General features: G+C 46.4%; 1 protein-coding gene across 2 annotated transcripts in view; it reads right to left on the reverse strand.

Moving 5' to 3' along the window:
* Positions 1-7,489: 7,489 nt before the first annotated feature.
* rbm28 (RNA binding motif protein 28) overlaps positions 7,490-21,523 on the reverse strand; it is a 43,530-nt gene continuing 29,496 nt past the window's right edge. The window contains exons 12-19 of one of the 2 annotated variants that reach the window (XM_078553115.1): positions 19,710-19,845; positions 18,845-18,909; positions 18,154-18,309; positions 16,854-17,003; positions 15,033-15,107; positions 13,980-14,200; positions 9,675-9,792; positions 7,490-9,004 (exon numbers count right to left, since the gene is read on the reverse strand). In XM_078553115.1, coding sequence (XP_078409241.1) covers positions 8,867-9,004; positions 9,675-9,792; positions 13,980-14,200; positions 15,033-15,107; positions 16,854-17,003; positions 18,154-18,309; positions 18,845-18,909; positions 19,710-19,845 — 1,059 coding nt within the window. In that variant the 3' untranslated portion in view covers positions 7,490-8,866. Of the gene's footprint in view, positions 9,005-9,674; positions 9,793-13,979; positions 14,204-15,032; positions 15,108-16,853; positions 17,004-18,153; positions 18,310-18,844; positions 18,910-19,709; positions 19,846-21,523 lie in introns of both variants that reach the window. The other variant, XM_078553114.1, reaches the window with a different exon arrangement.

The raw sequence follows: 21,523 nt of genomic DNA on the forward strand, positions 1-21,523 counted from the left end.
GTACTGTTTCTTCTTTATCTGCCAGGCTAGTTACATCCTCAAAAAACACAAACTTGTAATACCCAATTTCCCTTCATAAAAACCACATTAGACAAAGTTAATCTAAACTGATTTAAATGCCGTTGCCACTTCCTTAACAATGGGTTCCAGCACTTTCTCTTCTAGGACATAGGCTAACTGGCTGTAGTTCCGTTTTCTCTCTCCCTCCCTTTCTTGAATAGCAGTGTTACATTTGCTACATTCCAATCCACAGGGACCAATCCAGAATCTAGGGAGTTTTGAAAGATCACAACCAAAGCACCCATCATCTCTGCACCTAGAACGCAAGTCCCTTCAATTCCAGAGGATTGTCAATTTTTAGTCCCATTAATTCCTCCATTACTTTTTTTTTATATTGATTATTCAGTTCCTCACTCTCATTAAACCCTTGGTGTCCCACTATTTATGTTTTGTCTTATATTTGCGAAAACTGAAAATATTTGTTCACAAAATCAGCCATTTCATTATTCCCCATTATAATTTCTCCTTTCTCAGCCTCTAAGGGATCCACATTTATTTTAGTGACTCTCCCTTTTTACATACTGTATTATACTCCTTGCTAGTTCGCGCTCATGTCATTTTCGCTCTCAAACAATTTTTTGATAATCATTTGCTGTCTGCCTTTCAAAGTGGTCCTGATGGCAGGAGGGTCTTAGGGCAGTGAGAATTCTGAATGACTCAAAAATCAGGCCAAAATAAAAACAAATAGGCTGGGTCCTCAAGGTTTAAAGAAACTTTAGAAGATCACACATTCAATGGGAACACTCACTTTACAGGGTGTGGTTCCATTTGAGTTATGATTAAAAAAAACCTAATATAGCTGTTATTGCAATTAATTCATAACTTAGTGGCTGTGTGGGAGCCCACAGTGGTGTAGGTAAGATTTAAAAGGCCCACATCATTTATCTCATATATCTGGAATGTGTGAATAAAAGCGAAAGGAGGTGTGTCTTCCTGTGGTTAGTGAAAGGATCCAGCTGCCGTGGGAGTGGCCCCAACTCACCGCCCTGTAGGGAATTGAGGCAACTTTCCACACCTTACTTTAATTACCTGTATGTTTTTTTTTTAAACACGCAAACTTTCTCCACTCATGTGATTGTTCTCCTTAACCTGCAGGTCTGGTCTGGGCAACTATTGTCCCTTGTGTCTCAAGAAGCACAGTGCAAAACAACCGCTCTACACATCAATTCCGCCATCTCCCACACAACCCCACGGACTCCACAGCCCAGCCCATTGCATGCTCCCAAAAGATGATCCTAGGTTTCCTCCTCTCCTAAACGCAAATCCAGAATTAAGGTGCATTTGTACAGCACGTTCACGACTTAGGGATGGCCCAAAGCACTTTGCAGCTGATAATGAAGTGTTAGAAATGAGGCAGCCAATTTGTGCACAGCAGCACTCTCACAAACAAGATGCGATAATTACCAAATCAGGTCTTTTTTTTTGCAGTGACGTTGGCGAGGTTCCACCAGACCTACTTGGGTTCAGACATCATTATTGCATTGGTTCAAACATGGACTAAGAGCTGAATTTCAGAAGAAAGATGAAAGTGACTGCCCTTGACAAGACAGCATTTGACTGAGTGTAGTATTAAGGAGTCTGAGGAAAATTGAAATCAATGGGAATCGAGTAGGAAACTCTCCACTGGCTGGAATCATACCAAGCACAAAGGAACATAGTTGTTACAGCCCAATCATCTCAGCCCCAAGACATCGCTGCAAGAGTTCCTCAGGGAACCATCACTGGCTGCTTCATCACTGACCTTTCCTCCAAGAGAAGTGGGGGTGTTCACTGATGATTGCTGTGTTCAGCTACATTCATAGCACATTAGATAAGCATAAGTAGCAAGTAATATTTACGATACAGGATGACAGGTAATGACTATCTCAAATGAGAGTGTGTCTAACCACTTCCCTTTGACATTCACCAGCATTATCATCGCTGATTCTCCCACCATCAATATTCTGGGGTCACCATAGGCCAGAAACCTAACTGGACCAGCCATATAAATACTGTGGCCACAAGTGCAGGTCAGAGTCTAGGAATTCTGTGACTGGTAATTCATCTTCTGACTTTTCCACATCCTACAAGGCACAAGTCAGAGTATGGTAGAATACTCTCCACTTGCCTGCCTGAGTGCAGCTTCAACAACACACAAGGAGCATGACACAATCCAGGATAAAGCAACCTACTTGGTTGGCACCCCATCCACACCTTAAACATTCAGTCCCTCCACAACCAACACACCCTTGCTGCAATGTGTACCACCTACAAGATGTCCTGCAGCAACTCACCAAGGCTTTCTTTGATAGCACCTTCAAAACCTGCGACCTCTATCACCTAGAAGAACAAGGGCAGCAGACACATGGGGACACTACCACCTAATTCCCTTCCAAGCCACACACCATCCTGACTTGGGACTATATTGCTGAACTTCATTGCCGCTGGGTCAAAATCCTGGCACTCCCGACCTAACAGCATTGTAAAAAGTACCTACACCAGAAGGACAGCAGCATTTCAAAGGCAGCAGCTCACCACCACCTTCTCTAGGGCAATTAGGGATAGGCAATAAATTGTGGCTTTGTCAACAACGTCCACATCCCATGAATAAATAAATAAAAGCTGACCAGAACACCTGGGCAAACTCCCCACCTTTTCTTCAAAATAGTGCCGTGGTCTCTTCGACATTCACCCGAGGGGGCTGACCAGGACTCAGTTTTAACATCTCATCCAAATAACTGCATCTCTGACATTGATGCACCCCTTCCATACTGCATGTGTTTTTTTAAAATTCATTCATGGGATGTGCACTACCACTGGCTGGGCCAGCATTTATTGCCCATCCCTAGTTCCCTTGAGAAGGCAGTGGTGAGCTACCTTCTTGAACTGCTGCAGTCCATGTGGTGTAGGTACACCCACAGTGATGTTAGGAAGGGGGTTCCAGGATTTTGACCCAGCGACAGTGAAGGAATGGTGATATATTTCCAAGACGGGATGGTGAGTGACTTGGAGGGGAACTTCCAGGTAGTGGTGTTCCCATCCATCTGCTGCCCTTGTCCTTCTAGATGGTAGTGGTCATGGGTTTGGAAGGTGCTGTTGAAGGAGCCTCAGTATATTCCTGCAATGCATCTTGTAGATGGCACACATTGTTGCTACTGTGCTTCGGTGGTGGAGGGAGTGAATGTTTGTGGATATGGTGCCAATCAAGTGGGCTGCTTTGTCCTGGATGGTGTCAAGATTCTTGTGTTGTGGGAGCTGCACTCATCCAGGCAAGTGGGGAGTATTCCGTTACAGTCCTGACTTGTGACTTGTAGATGGTGGACAGGCTTTGGGGAGTCAGGAGGTGGGTTATTCATCACACGACTCCTAGCCTCTGACCTGCTCTTATAGCCACAGTATTTATATGCCTAGTCCAGTTCAGTTCCTAGTCAATGGTAATCCCCAGGATGTTTATAGTGGGGGATTCAGTGATGGCAGTGCCATTGAACTTCAAGGGGCGATGGTTGGATGCTCTCTTGTTGGGAGATGGTTATTGCCTGACACGGGTCGTGCGAATGTTACTTGCCACTTGTCAGCCCAAGCCTGGATATTGTTCAGGTCATGCTGCATTTGAACATGGATTGCTTCAGTAGGTGAGGAGTCATGAATGGTGTTGAACATTGTGCAAATCATCAGCGAACATCCCCACTTCCGACCTTACGATGGAAGGAAGGTCATTGATGAAGCAGCTGAAGATGGTCAGGCCGAGGACACTACCCTGAGGAACTCCTGCAGTGATGTCCTGGAGCTGAGGTGACAGATCTCCAACAACCACAACCATCTTCCTTTGTGCCGGGTATGACTCCAACCAGGGAGTTTTCCCCCAATTCCCACTGACTCGAGTTTTGCTAGGGCTCCTTGATGCCACACTCGGTCAAATGCGGCCTTGATGTCAAGGGCAGTTACTCTCACCTCAACTCGGGAGTTCAGCTCTTTTGTCCATGTTTGATCCAAGACTGTAATGAGGTCAAGTGCTGAGTTGTCCTGGCAGAACCCAAACTGGGCGTCAGTGAGCAGATTATTGCTAAGCAAGTGCCACTTGATAGCACTATTGACGACCCCTTCCATTATTTCACTGATGATCTAGAGTAGACAGATGGGGCGGTAATTGGACAGGTTGGATTTGTCCTGCTTTTTGTGTACAGAACATACTTGGGCAATTTTCCACAGCCAGGTAGATGCCAGTGTTGTAGCTGTACTGGAACAGCTTGGCTAGGGGCGCAGCATGTTTTGGAGTACAAGTCTTCAGGACTATTGCTGGAATATTCTCAGGATCAATAGCCTTTGCAGTATCCAGTTCTTTCAGCCATTTCTCGATGTCACATGGAGCAAATCGAATTGGATTAAGACTGGCATCTGTGATGCTGGGAACCTCCAGAGTAGGCAGAGGTGGACCATTCACTTGGCACTTCTGGCTGAAGATTGTAGCAAATGCCTTATCTTTTGCACTGATGTGCTGGGCTCCTCCATCATTGAGGATGGGGATAATTGTGGAGCCTCCTCCTCCAGTGAGTTGTTTAATTGTCCACTACCATTCATGACTGGATGTGGCAGGACTGCAAAACTTAGATCTGATCTGTTGGTTGTGGGGTCGCTTAGCTCTGTCTATCACTTGCTGCTTCTGCTGTTTGGCATGCAAGTAGTCCTGTATTATAGCTTCACCAGGTTGACATCTCATTTTTAGGTATGCCTGGTGCTGCTCCTGGCATGACATCCTGCACTCTTCTTTGAACCAGGGTTGATCCCCTGGCTTGATGGTAATGGAGAACGGGGGATATGCCAAATGTGTTCAAGTACAATTCCGCTGTTGCTGATGGCCCACAGCGCCTCATGGATGCCCAGTCTTGAGTTACTAGATCTGTTTGAAATCTATCCCATATAGCACGGTGGCCATGCCACACAACACGGTGGAGGGTATCCTCAATGTGAAGCTGGGGCCACCCTCAGTGCTTCCTCTAAGTGGTGTCCAACATGGAGGAGCACTGATTCATCAGCTGAAGGAGGGCGGTAGGGGGTTTCTTTGCCTATGTTGACCCGATGCCATGAGACTTCATGGGGTCCAGACTCTATGTTGAGGACTCCGAGGGCAACTCCCTCCTGACTGTATACCACTGTGCCGCCACCACCTCTGCTGGGTCTGTCCTGCCGGTGGGACACACCCAGGGGTGGTGATGGTGACGGTGGTGTCTGGGACATTATCTGTAAGATATGATTCTGTGAGGATGACTACATCACGCAGTTGCCTAATCTCCCAATTTTGGCACCAACCCCCAGGTGTTAGTAAGGGAAACTTTGCTGGGTCGACAGGGCTGAGATTGCCCTTGTTGTTTCCAGGGACAATGCTAGGTGGTCCGTCCGGTTTAATTCCTTTTTTGTGACTTTGTAGCAGTTTGATACAACTGAGTGGCTTGCTAGGCCATTCAGAGAGCATGTAAGAGTCAACCACATTGCTGTGGGTCTGGAGTCACATGTCAGCCAGACCAGGCAAGGATAGCAGATTTCCTTCCCTAAAAGGACATTAGTGAACCAGATGGGTTTTTACGATGGTTTCACGGTCATCATTAGACTTCTAACTCCAGATTTTTCTTGAATTCAAATTTCACCATCTGCCGTGGCAGGATTCAAACCCGGGTCCCCAGAGCCTTACCCTGGGTCTCTGGATTACTAGCCCAGCAACAATGCCACAACGCCATCACCTCCCCCTGAGCATCAATCTAAATTTTATGTTCAAGTTTCTGAAGTGGGACTTGAACCCATAAACCTTCTGACTGAGGCGAGGCTGACCCCTATCCAAGATCATTCATTCTGATTCAGTTCTGTGGTCCCCGCTATTCAGGAAATTCTACCATTTCACACATTTTATAGATCACAATCACTGCTAATCTTTATAATATTAAATCCAGTTCCTAACCAGATATTTAGCCAATGTTTTTTGGCACTCCTTTAACTTGTTGGCTGGGGGTCTGCTCTGGTAATTAACCTGTGTGCGCCAGAGAAATCTTATAATCTTGCTTAAGCTCTTTCAATTATAGATTCATGTCCTCACAGGTTACATTCAATGATCAGGTTAAACAGAGTTTATATATTATCCATTCTTTGCTGCACTTAAGAGCCTGGGAGTATTTAGCTGGAGTTGTATAAATATCTGGTAAGGTTTGGGAAGGACAGACAGAGAGATGAACTTTATCCTGGATCAGAAATGTCTCCATGTGCTTCACATGGAGCTGCTCATTTTGAAGGTCTGATGTAGATATGTAGGTAAAGTGGCAGCTATTTTATTTGCAGCAAACATCACAAAGTAAATTATCATAAATTTGTTTCCTGTCTGCCTGGGGAGGAATGTTGGCTAGGACACTGGGGAGAACTCTCTTCTCTTAGAAATATGGCATTGTGGATCTAACTGGATCATCCATGGGGTCAGTTAGGAAATAGGATGGCTCCCATGAGGCAGGGAATTGGTCAAGGATGAATTATATGGGTTGAGTCAGTAATCTGGAGTTTGCTCAAGCTGGGGGAATCCTTGCAGAATATTCCTTCAGGCGAAACAGCAGATCGTAGTGTGTGCAGGTGAATGGGATAGAGTACACAAGGGGGAACATTGTACACAATGTGCGCTGTGAATAGGATGGAGTACACAACAGCACACATTGTACACAATATGTGCAGTTAGTGGTTAGATAGGATGCCTCTCCCTCCATGCTTTGTTCTTATAAAAAGAGTTCAATGTGCTGGATGTACACTGTCTGAGAGTCACATCAGTACAATCCAAATGTGTGCCTGTGACGAAGAGGTTTAAGATTAGGCCTTTTCCATTTTAAGTTGTTTATTTATAAGGAAGTCTATTGAGGGAAGGGAAAGAATCTGAGTAACATCATTACACAGTGACAATTTGAGCCACTCAGCACCAGAAAAGCAAGAAAAATAAATAAAAGCACTTTCTGTCATAACCCATAAAGTCATAGCTAGCGTCAAGCTTTACAATAACAAGGATTTGTTCATATTACAGACTGGGACATAGTTGAAGAATTTACCTATTACAGTGAATGCTTTTGAAGATCAGCCTCTCAGAAAAAAATTCACATGGGTGTAACTAGGAGGGATATGCCAAAGAGAGAAAATGCAAAAGTCAGCGAGAGGGGGAGAAAAAAAGAGATAAGGAGGAGAGAGAAAATGAGTATATGGAAGAGAGAGGGTGAGATGTCAGTAAGGACGGCAGAGGATTGGGACAGTGAACAAGCAGGAGGACACTGGAATAACTGGATACAGAGCCACTTACATGTGTTAGCGGGTCAAAGTGTGTGCTGAGTTTGGTGGGGAGAAAGGAGAACCAGTTTTTCTTATTTTATTCCTGATAGCAACCCCTTCTTGCTATTGCGACAATTTCTGGAATAAAGACAGACTAACCAAGATATAGAAATATACGAATAACTTGTATTGTATAAAGATAGAGACTGTACATTTAAACTGCACTCACACTGCAAGTTAGTTCTGCTGTGATGCAGTATCAGATTCATTCAGAACTGAGCTGGTGCAAAGTAAATCTGGAGTCAGGACCTGATTTAACTCCAGGGAGTCCCACCCTACTTCATGTTGCGTCAGGCTGATGCCTGACAGATTCACTCCAAGAATGGTGCGAGGTGCAAGCCGGCACTTAACATTCCAAGCGTAGTGCAAATGCTGCCCTTGACACAGCCTCGCGCTCACAATAGTAACGACATTTCAGTGAGAAAGGCATTCATTTACAAATCCACACTCACACTCATGGGACAGGCTATACTCAATGATACACAGGCAGATGCATATCACCAGCAGCCAGGATGCAAAAATGTTCACCTTAGTTGACTGCAATTCCATGGACTCCTTCACCGTGAAATTAACTTCTTTACCTCCTGCTCCACACCCAGCCTCCCCCAGCCACCACACTTCTCTCCTCTCATAGCACTGTTACTGTTAGGGGAATTTAAATCAGAGGATCAGCATATGCAAATTGGGACTGACAGGAGTGAAGGGGGACAGAGATTTATATTTCAGATCAGGCTCAGGGATTCCACAATCTGCATCTAAGGAAACAATAATGAAACCAAGGGAGCTGGAAATGACAGATTGTTACTGGTAAGGGGCTGTGGCTAAGGTGGCTTACTCATTTAAAACTGTTCCTTTCCCGCATTAACATTATTAAATTTAAAATAAACTAAAACAAAGGCAGCTATTTTCTTACTGTGCTGAAGGGCTGGTATTGGTTACAGAGAAATGAGACCGAGCCCCATAACTCCCAGCAACTTCCAATTCGACAGCTGGGTGGGATAGGGGGTTCAGGGAAGCAAGAGTAGACAGCAGAAATACCCGCAACACAAGCACAAAACACATGTACATCACCTCCATTCCATCCACCCTCCCTCCCCCCCTCCACCCCCGTCAGACCTCCAGGTTGGGCTGCGGTCTCCAGTTCAAAACCCCCTCAAACAGTGACAGCTCCCCTGGCGTTGACCTGAACCCTCCCTATGAATAGTGAGGAAGTTAAGCATGACGTTACAGACCACCTCATGACCTTCACAGAATCCCACTAAGGAGGGACTCCTAATGTCTGGGTGATAAAAGGTGTCTTATGCAAGATCTGCAATTCAAGCCACGGCCCAGGTCTAGCCCACGGTCAATCTGAGGTGGGGCACAAGTCGGTCCCAGTCAGTCCAAGGGAGAATCCAGGTTGGTCCAGCGGTCAGTCTGAAGTGGAGCCCAGGTCGGTCCCACAGTCAGTCCAAGGTGGGGCCCAGGCTCTTCGTCCCCCACGCTAATCCTGAAACCATTTGCTTTTTTTGATGGGGCAGGAGGCAGGGGCTGTGCCCAGCAGCTTCTTCTTGTACTGTTCGACCAGGGAGTTAAACCTCTTCTCTTCCTTGTTCCGTTCACGTTTGTCAATCTTTGAGCCCTTAGGGTTTGAAAGGAAAATTTTTTTTTATTTAAAAAGGGTTATTTAAAAAATACATGAAGGCCCTTAGAAATATTTTATGAATAGGCAAGTTAACTTCCTGGTCTAGCTTCCAACCCAGGCCCGCAATAGACCTGAGCATTCCTAGGGCAGGGTGAGGAATCCAGCCAGGGATCATTTTCATACTCATCTGAAAACTTAAAATGCTTCCTTGTGCGTCCCCCTCCACCCTCCTACTCCCTCTCCGCCATCTACTGAAGGCCTGCAATCTGGCCAAGGTACAATTTCACAACATATGGAAGCTCCCCAACCCCAAGACCTCAGCAAAATTTGCCTCCTTCACTACTGAGCGCAGAGATTGGCAGGACATTTGATAATGGAGGCTGTAATAGTCAGGCCAGATGGTGGCTGTACCCAACATCCTCAGATGGAGCAATTTCAAGATGGTTCCACAGTAGAGTGATGCAGAGCAGGGAACTCTGGCTGGCTAATATAACCCCCTCCGTCTTTGCCTAGCGGCACTGAGAGCCATTTTTAGTGCTACCTCGGAGATCAGCTAACACAACATAGGTCATGAATCAACTCTGGGCTCTTCCTGGTGGCTCTCCCCTCCAAACACACATCCCATCCCCTGCAGTTTCACCTCTCTCACCCCTTTATGGTCCCTCACCTGTTTCTTGGGAAGTGCCTGCTTCACCTTGACTGCATTTTTCCCTTTGCTTGCCCGGCTCAGCTGCATTTTCACTTTCTTGGGCTGTGGTTGCAGCTGCTTCCCTTTATCCCGCTTTCTGGAACAAGAAATGATTCAAAAAATTCAGGTTAATACTAACGAGCATTCTGGGTGGGGGATGTGGGGGCTAATGATACCGTTCATTGTCAGCTTTCCTTCCCCCTCAGCGCTCAGACCACCTGCCCTGTGTCAGAATCTCCCCACACTGCCAAAATGATGGACATTAGCTAACTGCTTGGGTCCGGGAGAGTAGCACCTAATTCTCCACTGACACAGAGACCCCTGTGGAGGGGCACAGGAGGGGGGTGGCTGGGGTGTGTGGGAGGAGGCTCCCGTGTAGGGAGCAGGTAGGAGCTGAGATCTGTCTCAGCTGAGGCCAACTATCTCAGCACCAACCTGGTATCAACAGCAGGGTCCGGCTTCACCCATTTTACCAACTAACTCAACCTAAACTTCAGCTGAAAAAGGCTTGAACAAGTTTACAGATAGACCCCTTTCCCTGACACTCCCACCCGCTTCACCCCACACCCTCTAACAGAAGGTAACAAAGGGATATGGGGATAGCTCATGGTATTTACAGGAATTTTGATGAAGGCTGACGCTCCCAAGTTATTCCCTACCATTCTCTATGCTCAGATTATCCCACAGCCACACACCAATCCAGTTCAGAGAAATGTGGAGCATGCGAGAGCATATACTTCCCCACCCCCAAGGAGAAATGCCCAAAATTTGGAACTTCAAGGATGAGGCTGGGCAACATCAGCAAGATCCTGTTCAAATGGAGAGGGAAGAAAGAGACAGGGAGCACACTCCCTCAGCAGAACCATTAGCTGCAGTGCTGCCACCAGCCACCAGAGGGAACCAACTTCACTAGTAATACAGGTCAAGCACAGGCGAGGTATCCCCAATGTTTGTTGGTCTTTATATAACAACCTGCATTTATATAGCACCTTTAACATAGGGAGCAGTCAAAAGGAACTTCAGAGGAGCATAATCAAATATATTTTTGATTATGACCCACCAAAAGTGTGATCAGGGGTAGGTTTTCAGGAGTATCTTAAAAGAAGAGAAGTGTAGACACAGAGATGCCGACACTAGGGAAGGCATTTCAGAGCTTAGGGTCTAGGCAGCTGAAGGCATGGCTGTCAATGCTACAGCAAATAAAATGGGTGATGCCCAAGAGGCCAGATTCAGAGGAGCTCAACGATCTTAGAGGGCTGTAAGATTAAAGGAGGTTACAAAGATAATTGGGAGGTGATGGGAGGGGCAGGAAACAAAGTTCTGGGGTGATTTGAAAATAAGGATAATTTTTTGAGGCAGTGCTCAACTGAGAGCCAATGCAGGCCAGTGAGCTCACAGCAATGGGTGAAAAGGTCTTGATGCAAGTTATAACATAAACAAGTGTGTTTTGGACAGAGTGTAAGTTTATGCAGGGTACAAGGCAGGAGGTTGGCCAAGGGTGCGTTGGAATAATCCAAGTCATGGATGCATGTTTCAGCAGGTGAGATATTCAAAATGTTGTTACACATTGGGATGCTGTGCGGAGATGATATTCCAGGGGTTCAAGTCCGTCACACGGTGATGGTCCATGTAAGCGAGACACTGGCTCAATTTTCTTTCCTCAGAAGCCGATTTGCTCCCTCGGCTTCACTAACACTGTCTGCTTCCCTGAAAACCTACTGCGCAAAGTGATTACCCTTTGGTTGAGAAAACTCCCCCAATACACCTTCACATGCACAACTTGCTAAATTTACCTAGTGTCCCTTTAACTTGTGGGACACCAACCAATCTACTCATATGATGCCTTATATGGGCCATTGAAGCACAACTGTTCCGTGGAGAACTGCAACACCCAACTTATGTTCAGCAAGTTCTCTCAAACAGCAGTCAGATGAACACCCAGATAATCTTTGTTTTAGTGATGTTGTTTGAAGGATAAATGTTTGCCAAGGTGAACTTCCCTTTTCTTGTTATATGACTAACATGGGATCTTTTTAACAGCTAAACTTGGTTTAATGTCTCATCCCGCCTCCGACAGTGCAGTGCTCCCTCAGCACTGCACAGGGAGTGTCAGCCTGGAATATGGGATCATGGGGAGAATTTTTCCTATGGCGCCGCCTGCAATTGGCTGCGCGCCGCCATTTTACGTGGGCAGGTCAATTAAGGCCTGCCCGGCGTAACCCATGGCCGGTAGCGCTCAGCGCTACCTGTGCGGGTGGGGGGGAATGGGAGAGAGGAGGGAGAGGAGGGGCCTGTGCGCAGCAATCTCCAAAGCACGGAACTGCCTCAGGGAGATTGAATGGTTGAAAAAAACTTAATAAATAAAGTGAAAAATTATTTAAATATGTCCCCTCGTGTGACAGTGTCACATGAGCTGGCACGTTTGTGAAGTTAGTAAAATTTATTTTATTTTATAAAACCTTCAGGAAACCTCATCCCACCTGTGGATGAGGTTTCCTGAAAAACATGAAGGCAGTTTGGGCTCTTCGCCTGCCCCGCCAACCTTAACATTGGACAGGCAGCGTTGTTAACAAGTTAAATTACTCTTGTAATGGCTTTAATTAATAGGCCGTTGACAGTTCGGTGGCCGCATGCCCACCAAACGAAATAGTGCGCAATGACATCGGGACGCACGCCCAATGTCATCGCGCATCATTTTACGCGTCGGGCCCACCCCCGCACGCCGACCGGAAGATTCCGCCCCATGTCTGTGGAGTGGGGCTTGAACCCACAGTCTCCCAATTCTGAAAGTGTGCGTGCGCTGCCTACGAAATCAGCAACAGCAATCCCTAACCGCATGGTGGGTGTATCTACACCACATGGGCTGCAGAGGTTCCAGAAGGCAGCTCCTCACCACCTTCTTAAGGGCAACTGGGGATGGGCCATAAACGCTGGCCCAGCCAGCGACGCCCACATCCTGTGAATGAATTTTTTTTAAAAATTAAAATAAACTGTGCCGGCTTCCTCCATGACCTGGAAAACATTCAATTCAACCTCAAACTCTTGTTTCCCCACCACCCCGCCCCGCTCCCACCGCCCCCAACAAAGAAAACAGGCTCCAATTTCCTTAACTGAAACTCTCAACTCCTGGAATCGTCTTAGTTATTCCTTTCTGGGTGGCAGCAACACCCTTTCCTGTGGTGAGGTGACCAAAGCTGTGTTCACACTTCAGAGAGCATCCTCCACAACTCCTGGTGGTTGGGGAGTGGTTCACACAGACGCTAATGAGGTCACCCTTCAAACCTGTGTAAAGTTAGGAAATAAATGGCCAGAATGTTTCTCTCTATATCCAGGAGCCTCACCACCCATTGTAATGCGAGGAATGTATTTTATGTAGTAGCATGAAGCAAACAAGTGCTTAAATTGCAGTTGTGTCCAACCCTAATATCACAAATTATTAGCAGAGGCAGGAGGAGGTTGTGACCAGGGGCCCCACCCATGCGGCATTGTTTTGATAGAGCAAGTCGGCAGAAAATCATTCCTTTGGCAAGGAGCTCGGTAACCAGGGATCAGAAATCTAAATTAATTGGCAAAAGAGCGAGAGGGAAGAGAGGGGGGATTCCAACCCCCCTCCTGCTCCAACACAGAAGCTTGTTAAGATCTGGAATGCACTATCTACCTGCCAGGGTGGCAGAACCAGGTTCCATAGGAACTTTCCAGGGGGAATTGGGCATGTATCTGAAGGCGGCTAATTTACAGGGTTGTGGAACTAAATTTGGACGGTTCTTTCAAAGATTCGGCACAGGAACAACAGAGCAAACTCCCTCCTTCTGAGCTGTAAGATTCAATGGCACACACCCCGGGGGGGGGGGGGGGGCAGCTCCCACACCCCGGGGGGCAAACTCACACACCCCGGGGCAAACTCACACACCCCGGGGCAAACTCACACACCCCGGGGGGCAAACTCACACACCCCGGGGGGCAAACTCACACACCCCGGGGGGCAAACTCACACACCCCGGGGGGCAAACTCACACACCCCGGGGGGCAAACTCACACACCCCGGGGGGCAAACTCACACACCCCGGGGCAAACTCACACACCCCGGGGCAAACTCACACACCCCGGGGCAAACTCACACACCCCGGGGCAAACTCACACACCCCGGGGGGCAAACTCACACACCCCGGGGCAAACTCACACACCCCGGGGCAAACTCACACACCCCGGGGCAAACTCACACACCCCGGGGGGCAAACTCACACACCCCGGGGCAAACTCACACACCCCGGGGCAAACTCATACCGGATTTTGGGGCCTTGGTGGGATGGCAGAGGCAGCACCTTCTTCCGTTTCTTCCCGTTGGCCAGCTCCTCCACCTCAACTTCGGGCTTGGTACAAAATCCAGACCATGATTTGTGGCCCTGAGGTGCAGTTTTGGGGTTGGTCTGCTGTTGGTCGCTTGGACGTGTACTGAGTTTCCCAGTCTGCACCTGCGTGTTTGCTCCCGCTTTAAGCTGCTGCATCTGCTGTCAAAAGAAGAACCATAAAAGGACTTACAGACTTCCAATTGTCTACCAAGTTATTTCTCTTAAACGTACAAGTTTCAGTCGACGAAATCTGTTGGGGTTAGAGTTAACCTCAGAATTAAACTGTGGTTCAGTTGTTGCTCACTGGAGGCTCCAACTAAGCTAGACTGTGTGACAGCACCCTCCAGTGGCTCAAACGAGATACAGCAGCATTTACATTTAAAAAGGGAGCTCCGATTCAAACCGGGCAATATGGTATCAGAACCCTAGCAGTTGAGGCTTTACTCAAGTGGTTAGCAAGAAAAATTTGCAAGGAACTTTAAGCGAGAAAGATCGATCTTGCATATACATAACGTCTCATCACATCCTCAGTATATCCCAAAGCACTTTACAGCCGAGAACATTAACTGGTTATTCGCCCCACAGAATCAACTGCAGGGGCCTCGGTGCACTGAAAGAATAGGAAGCAGATTCAATAACAACTCTCAGAAGGAAATTAGATGTAAAACTTTCAAAGGGAAACATTTGCAGAGCTACTGGAAAGAGAGAGAGAGAGAGAGAGATTAATTAGATAGCTCTTCTAAAAGAGCCAGCACAGACACGATGGACCAAATGGCTACCTTCTGTGTTCTAAATTTAAATGATTAGCCAAACATTGAAGAATCCAGGCATCCCCACTGTCCGATAAATTGCCCACTGGTCCTCAAACTGAATAGCCACGGTATAATCCCACGCCCTGTCAACTCACCCCCGAGGCTAATCTTCCCTTTCAGTGTTGGAACTTCCAACGACTGATGAGTAAATCGTGGCCCAGTAGAGATTCCCTTACCAGGTTGCGCTGCATTCGCATCTCTTTTATTTTCAGCTTCCTCCGATCTTCCAGCGAGAACTCCACGATTGGCCTCTGTGCCAAGGGGCAGGAGAAAAAAGTACGAAGGAATCAGGTTAGGTAACCTGTGCAGATATAACATAAAAGCCACACACCTTGAACCAGTCCCTGCAATGGGCCACCAAGATGACTCCAGCATCAATAAAGTGAGATCTGGTGCTGCTGATCATCAAGCAGTCCAATCCCACCAACACTAAGGTATTATCACCACAACAGCTCCTTTTTCACTCTGCTTAAGATGCTCTGTGCTGCTGGCAATGGGCAAGCAGGGAACAGGTGTAAGAAAAACTAGAAACGTTAAATCTATTTTATTTAGATTGTGCATTTTACTTTTCCCTCTTCCCTCCCTTAATTTGTCTCTCCTGAAAGCACCGGCTCTGGTTGATATGAGGCAGTACCTCACCCTCTCTAGCAGACTCTCTTTACATATGCTGATATAGAATCAACAGGAGGGCCATCCACATCTCACCTTTTCCCTCCATAACCCTAACAAAATTAGTTAAGTACACGTTCAATATTCTTTTGAAATTACTATGGAATCCGCTTCCACCACACTTACAGGTCGTGTATCCCAGATCTTAACAACTGATTGTGCAAAAAAATTTCTCATGACCCTTCACATTCTTTTCCCATTAAATCTACAACCTCTGGTTACCGATCCGCTTACCAGAGGAAACAGTTTCTCTCCATGTGGCTCTACCAAAATAACTTCATAAGTGTTGACAGGATATTTCGGGGCATTGCAGCCAGGAGCCACTAGATATGATCAGGAGTGAGAAATCCATTACAAACCAGGAATATCCAGGCTGACATAATCTAATGCAGTAAAGACGGAGGACAGAGTCCTGGACCATTCTGGTCTGCAGCTTGGCTAAGTGTGCACAACACTGTGCCACCAGAGGAAGTGGGATTACACATTCCACAAATAGAATTCTTGCAAACCTCAATTGGGTTAGGAGGAGTTAGCTCTTCTGCTTTCCAAGGCATTTTATTACTTTCCCATACCACCATCATGCACCATCCAAGACAAGGACCTACCTGAACCCAGCAAGCCCCAACAGCATGCCGCAGGGGGGTGGGGAGGGGGGCTACACAGCCAATGCTGGGGTTACCACCCCCCCCCCTGCTTCTGCTGGCAGATTTGGCAGTCAGGAATTTCACTGCAATGGGATTGGAGCTTCAGTGGTCCTATATTAGTAGTGCTGAGTCGGGCAAAGCTAAGTGAACTCTACTATGCCCAACGTGCCATCTGAGACTCAACATTGCTCCTTATGCAATGCCACCAATCTGATGGAGGCCACCAATTCACTGCCCCAGCATCAATACAGTGCAGCATTCGCATTGGAGAGAACGGATGAATTGTTGGAGGATGCATTGGAACCATATCCTAGTAGCAAGAATTAGTACCTGGGAGAGTGAGCAAATCTGTAGGCCTGATGGGAACAGAGATTGAGATTGAGACCAAGATTGCCCAAGTCCATTTCGTGCAGCCAGTAGACAGAGACTTTGACCCCATCTGTCTGAGTTGCAACTGGACTTCGGTCCAGGAGGCGAGGGGTTAGTAGTTAATCCGCTACATTACCAAAAAACATGTGGGATGTAACCTGCGATACCTCACTGGTTAGAAGAGAGCAAAGCCCCCAGGCAAAAAGTTGTGAAGTACTGTTCCAGAATGGAGGGCACTGGCCAAAACCCAGTGCCTCCACAACCACCAAACAATCCGATTTGTTACACTGGCACACCACAGATGATCTCACTCACCTTCTCTGGCCCAAAAACGTCCGGGTTATTATTCAGGTAGCGCAAAGCTGTCAAGGAGTGGCTATGCTCCATGAATTCTACGAACCCATAGCCCAGAGAACGAGCGCCCGCTTTTGTCTTCGCTGTCCGCAAGTCCCGCATGATCCGACACTAAACGGAAGACATGGAAGACAGTTGTGAGCCGGCTGCAGAACACAGCTCGTCCAATGCACAGGTATATCTGCCCTGTATCCTCATTCAGACCATGACCCATTCACCAATTACCCGCTGTACTCACTGAACAAAACTGGCTCCTGGTCTGGTCACACCTCAATAATGCCTTGATTTTAAAATTCTCATCCTTGTTTGCAAATCCGCCCAGGCCTCAACCCTCCTTATCTCTGTAAACTACTCCAACCGACCAATAACTCTATACTCCTCAAATTCTGGCCCCTTGTGAATCCTCGATTTTAATCACTTCTTCACTGGTAGCCAAGCCTTCAGCTGCCAAGGCTCTAAACTCGAATTCCCCCTTGAAACCTCTCTGCCTCTTTCTCCTCCTTTAAGAAGCTTCTTAAAAGCGAATTCTACGACCAAGCTTTTGGCTGTCCTAACACCTCATGTGGGTCTGAGTCAAATTTTGTTTCATTATGCTCCATGTTGGGACGGTTCACAACATTAAAAGGTGCTATATAAATGCAAATCGTCTTTGACTATCTGTTCAAGTAACACAGTCAATCTATTGATTTAAAATAGAGCCAACTTATTTTTATAATCACACGTTTCACAACTTCAGGAGGTCCAATGGTGCAATATGATTGCAAGTTGATGTGGTTGCTGACGGACAAACATTTGCCATCTTTCAAAACAAATGTACTTCAAAAAATACTTTCTTAATACAGCAGCCTGAATATCTGGAATCTGTGTCTCTAGATTCTGACTTACAACAACCTACCAATCTTCAAATTTCCTCCAGACCACAAAAAACAAAAACAACAACAAACTCTGGATGACCTATCTCAGAACAGTAAATATATTTATGAGCTCTTAAAAGAGACACAGCAGCAGAACAGTGCAATCTATGGTAATAATGCTCTCATCCCTCTAAAACCAGGTATCATTTTTTACTGTGAGCAATGTCACTGGGCAATTCTCTAGCATTGACAAAATTACTTGATGGGGCCTTTCCCCGCACTCGCTCCCTCAAACAGCAGCACCACATGCTGTTGATGCATAGTCAGTGTGGGGCTGGGGGGAGGCTGTGGTGAAACTCCCCTATTTCATTTGTGGAAATCTCCCCACAGGTGCCCCTCCCACTTACCTCCTTTATCCGCACGCCCTTCATGCCCGTGGCCTCTAAGCAAAGCTTCCGGAGCTGCTGGTCGGTCACTGACTTCGGAATGTTGTGGATGCACAGCCTCGTTTGCGAGACAAAGATATTTACGTCCTTCAGCTTCTGACGCTTCAGCTCCTCAAACTAAACACAGAACAAGAGCAAACGAGGGGTGAGAGTCCTCTATAAAACCTGTATGCGTTTTGCTGAAGAATGGTTGGCGGGGAGTGAGAATAAGAGGGTGGAACGTGGTGCCCATCAGGTCTACACAAATATTTATCCACTTCCCTCTTGACTTGCTGACCCTATCCCCTGCTTTAGGTAATCTACTCCAAACACTCACTGTATGAAGTAAGTAAATCTGGACCTGCTTGTTCACCATTCACCATGCCCTTTCTGAGCTTGCGCAATGGGTACACTGCTCTCTGTCGGCATTGAATGCATTGTCCCATGGTGAAATGGGACACTTAAAACTTGTTAAAATTGCTGTTATGGCCTGTTCTAAACCATATATATTGCTAAAAACCCTGGTTGAAACCCTTCTTTCCACTTTCCCAGTAAGAATCAGGAGAAGGGTGGAAAAAGAGAGAAAAACAGTCAACTGTTAACAGTATTAAAAGAAACTGAGATATGTTGTAGTTCCATTTACATTCTGAAGGATGACCATGAGATAACTCACCCGTGTTCTCTTGGTAACGTCTGCAGCACTCATGCCCTCTGCCGATTTCATTCCAGCCCGAATCACTGAAAGGAATAGGAAAGAGGTAAACTTCTGAAAGCCAGTCCCATTACTGGAGAGACAGGCATAACAGGCACAGGCCACAGGTACAATTTCTCACACTGCAGATCTCTGCTCTGATACCACTTCTCTAAAGGCTTCAATATTTTTCTTCACATGTGTATCTGATGCCCATCAACAAACCCTTGTGATCATGTATTCCATATTCAAAACCCCATTGCATGAAAATGCCATTTAACGCCTCCCATTCCAATTAGAGAGAATTTAGTCCTTAAAGCAGGAATGGACTTTCATTTAGTGCCTTTCACAACATCAGGATGACTCAAAGTGCTTCACAGCCAATGAAGTACTTTTTTTAAAAAAAAAATGTAGGAAATGTGGCAGCCAATTTGCACATTGCAAGGTCCCAAAAACAGCAAAGAGATAATGGCTAGATAATAGGTTTCATTCATGTTGCTCAAGGGAAAACATTGGCCAGGACACTTGGATTAATATCCCTGCTCTTCTTCCAAATAGTGCCAGGGGATCTTTACATCCACCTGAAAGGGCAGAAGGGCCTATGGTTTAATGTCTCATTCAAAAGACAGCATCTCTGATAGCACTGAGAGAATACTGCACTACATTGGGAGTGTCAGCCTGCATCATGCGCTCAAGCCCCTGGAGTGGGACTTGATCTATGACCCTTGGGCTCAGAGGTGAAAGTGCTACTCACTGAGCCACAGGCCAACATCTGATTACAAACAACTGTGTGTGTTACAAGGAACAGGAATCCTCCTGACCAAACAGCTCTGCCCAAAATACTTACAACCCTCTCGAGCCAGGTACAGGTTCCGTGTTCCAGATGGTTTCTTCGTCTTCTTTTGGGCAAGCTTCTTGGCCTCTTCGCGACTGACCGCCAAGGTCACGGTGAGCTTCCGCTTGTCCAACCAGAGGCCTCCGCTCTAGAAGTCAAACGTGTGTGGTTTATGTCAAGATGACCGTGGGCATAACCGTAGAAAAGCCAACAGTAAACACAATTCTGGGCTACACTGGTATACATCATCCGTAACATAGCAAGGTGGCTCAAAAATTTGACAAGAAGAATTCAGACAGCAGACTACAGGGAGGCAGTGGCATAGTGGTAATGTCACTGGACCAGCAATCTGGAGGCCCAGGCTAATACGCTGGGGACATGGATCCAAATCCCACCATGGCAGGTGATGAAATTTGAATTTAATTCAAAAGCTCGTCTCAGTAATGGGGTCCATGAAAGCATTGACAATTGGCATAAAAACCTATCTGATTCATTAATGTCCTTTTAGGAAGGTTTAATCTGTTGTCAAATGTTGCGGAACACAGGGTTTAGTGAGAGGGAGGAACTGAAAGAAATCAGTATTAATTGGGAAATGGTGTTGGAGAAATTGATGGGATTGAAGGCTGATAAATCCCCAGGGCCTGATAATCTACATCCCAGAGCACTTAAGGAAATGGCCCTAGAAATAGTGGATGCATTGCTGGTCACCTTCCAAGATTCTATAGATCTGGAACAGTTCCTACAGATTGGAGGGTAGCTAATGTAACCCCACTATTTAAAAAGGGAGGTAGAGAGAAAACAGGGAATTATAGACCAGTCAGCCTGACATCGGTAGTGGGGAAAATTCTAGAGTCTATTATAAAAGATTTAATAGCTGAGCACTTGGAAAACTGTGGCAGAATCGGACAGAGTCAGCATGAATTTACGAAAGGGAAATCATGTTAGACAAATCTACTGGAATTTTTCGAGGATGTAACTAGTAGAGTTGATGAGGGGGAGCCAGTGGATGTGGTTTATTTGGACTTTCAGAAGGCTTTTGACAAAACCCCACATAAGAGATTAGCATGTAAAATTAAAGCGCATGGGATTGGGGGTAGTGTATTGAGATGGATAGAAAACTGGTTGGCAGGCAGGAAACAAAGAGTAGGAATAAACAGGTCTTTTTCCGAATGGCAGGCAGTGACTAGTGGGGTACCACAGGGATTGGTGCTGGGACCCCAGCTATTCACAATATATATTAATGATTTAGATGAGGGAACTAAATGTAATATCTCCAAATTTGCAGATGACACAAAGCTGGGTGGGAGGGTGAATTGTGAGGAGGATGCAGAGATGCTTCAGTGTGATTTGGACAAGCTGAATGAGTGGGCAAATGCATGGCAGATGCAGTATAATGTGGATAAATATGAGGTTATTCACTTTGGTAGCAAAAACAGGAAGACAGATTATTAACAAAAACAAAAGTACCTGGAAAAACTCAGCAGGTCAGACAGCATCTGCGGAGAGGAATACAGTTAACGTTTCGAGTCCGAATGACTCTTCAACAGAACTGAGAGAAAATAGAAAAGAGGTGAAATATAAGCTGGTTTAAGTGGGGGTGGGACAGGTAGAGCTGGATAGAGGGCCAGTGGTAGGTGGAGATTGCCAAAAGATGTCATAGACATCTGTCCCCATCCCATCTTCCAATCCCAGCCCCGGCCGTGTATTCACCAGACCCCTTGACCTTCCCCTCTCTGATGCTGAACGTTCAGAGCTCAGCAAAAGACTCAGTTTCATACCCTTACGCCCTCATCTCAATGAATTTCGGGCTCGGCACAATGCTGGAC

Source organism: Cetorhinus maximus, chromosome 12 (assembly GCF_964194155.1).
Source record: "Cetorhinus maximus chromosome 12, sCetMax3.hap1.1, whole genome shotgun sequence".
Classification (NCBI taxonomy): domain Eukaryota; kingdom Metazoa; phylum Chordata; class Chondrichthyes; order Lamniformes; family Cetorhinidae; genus Cetorhinus; species Cetorhinus maximus.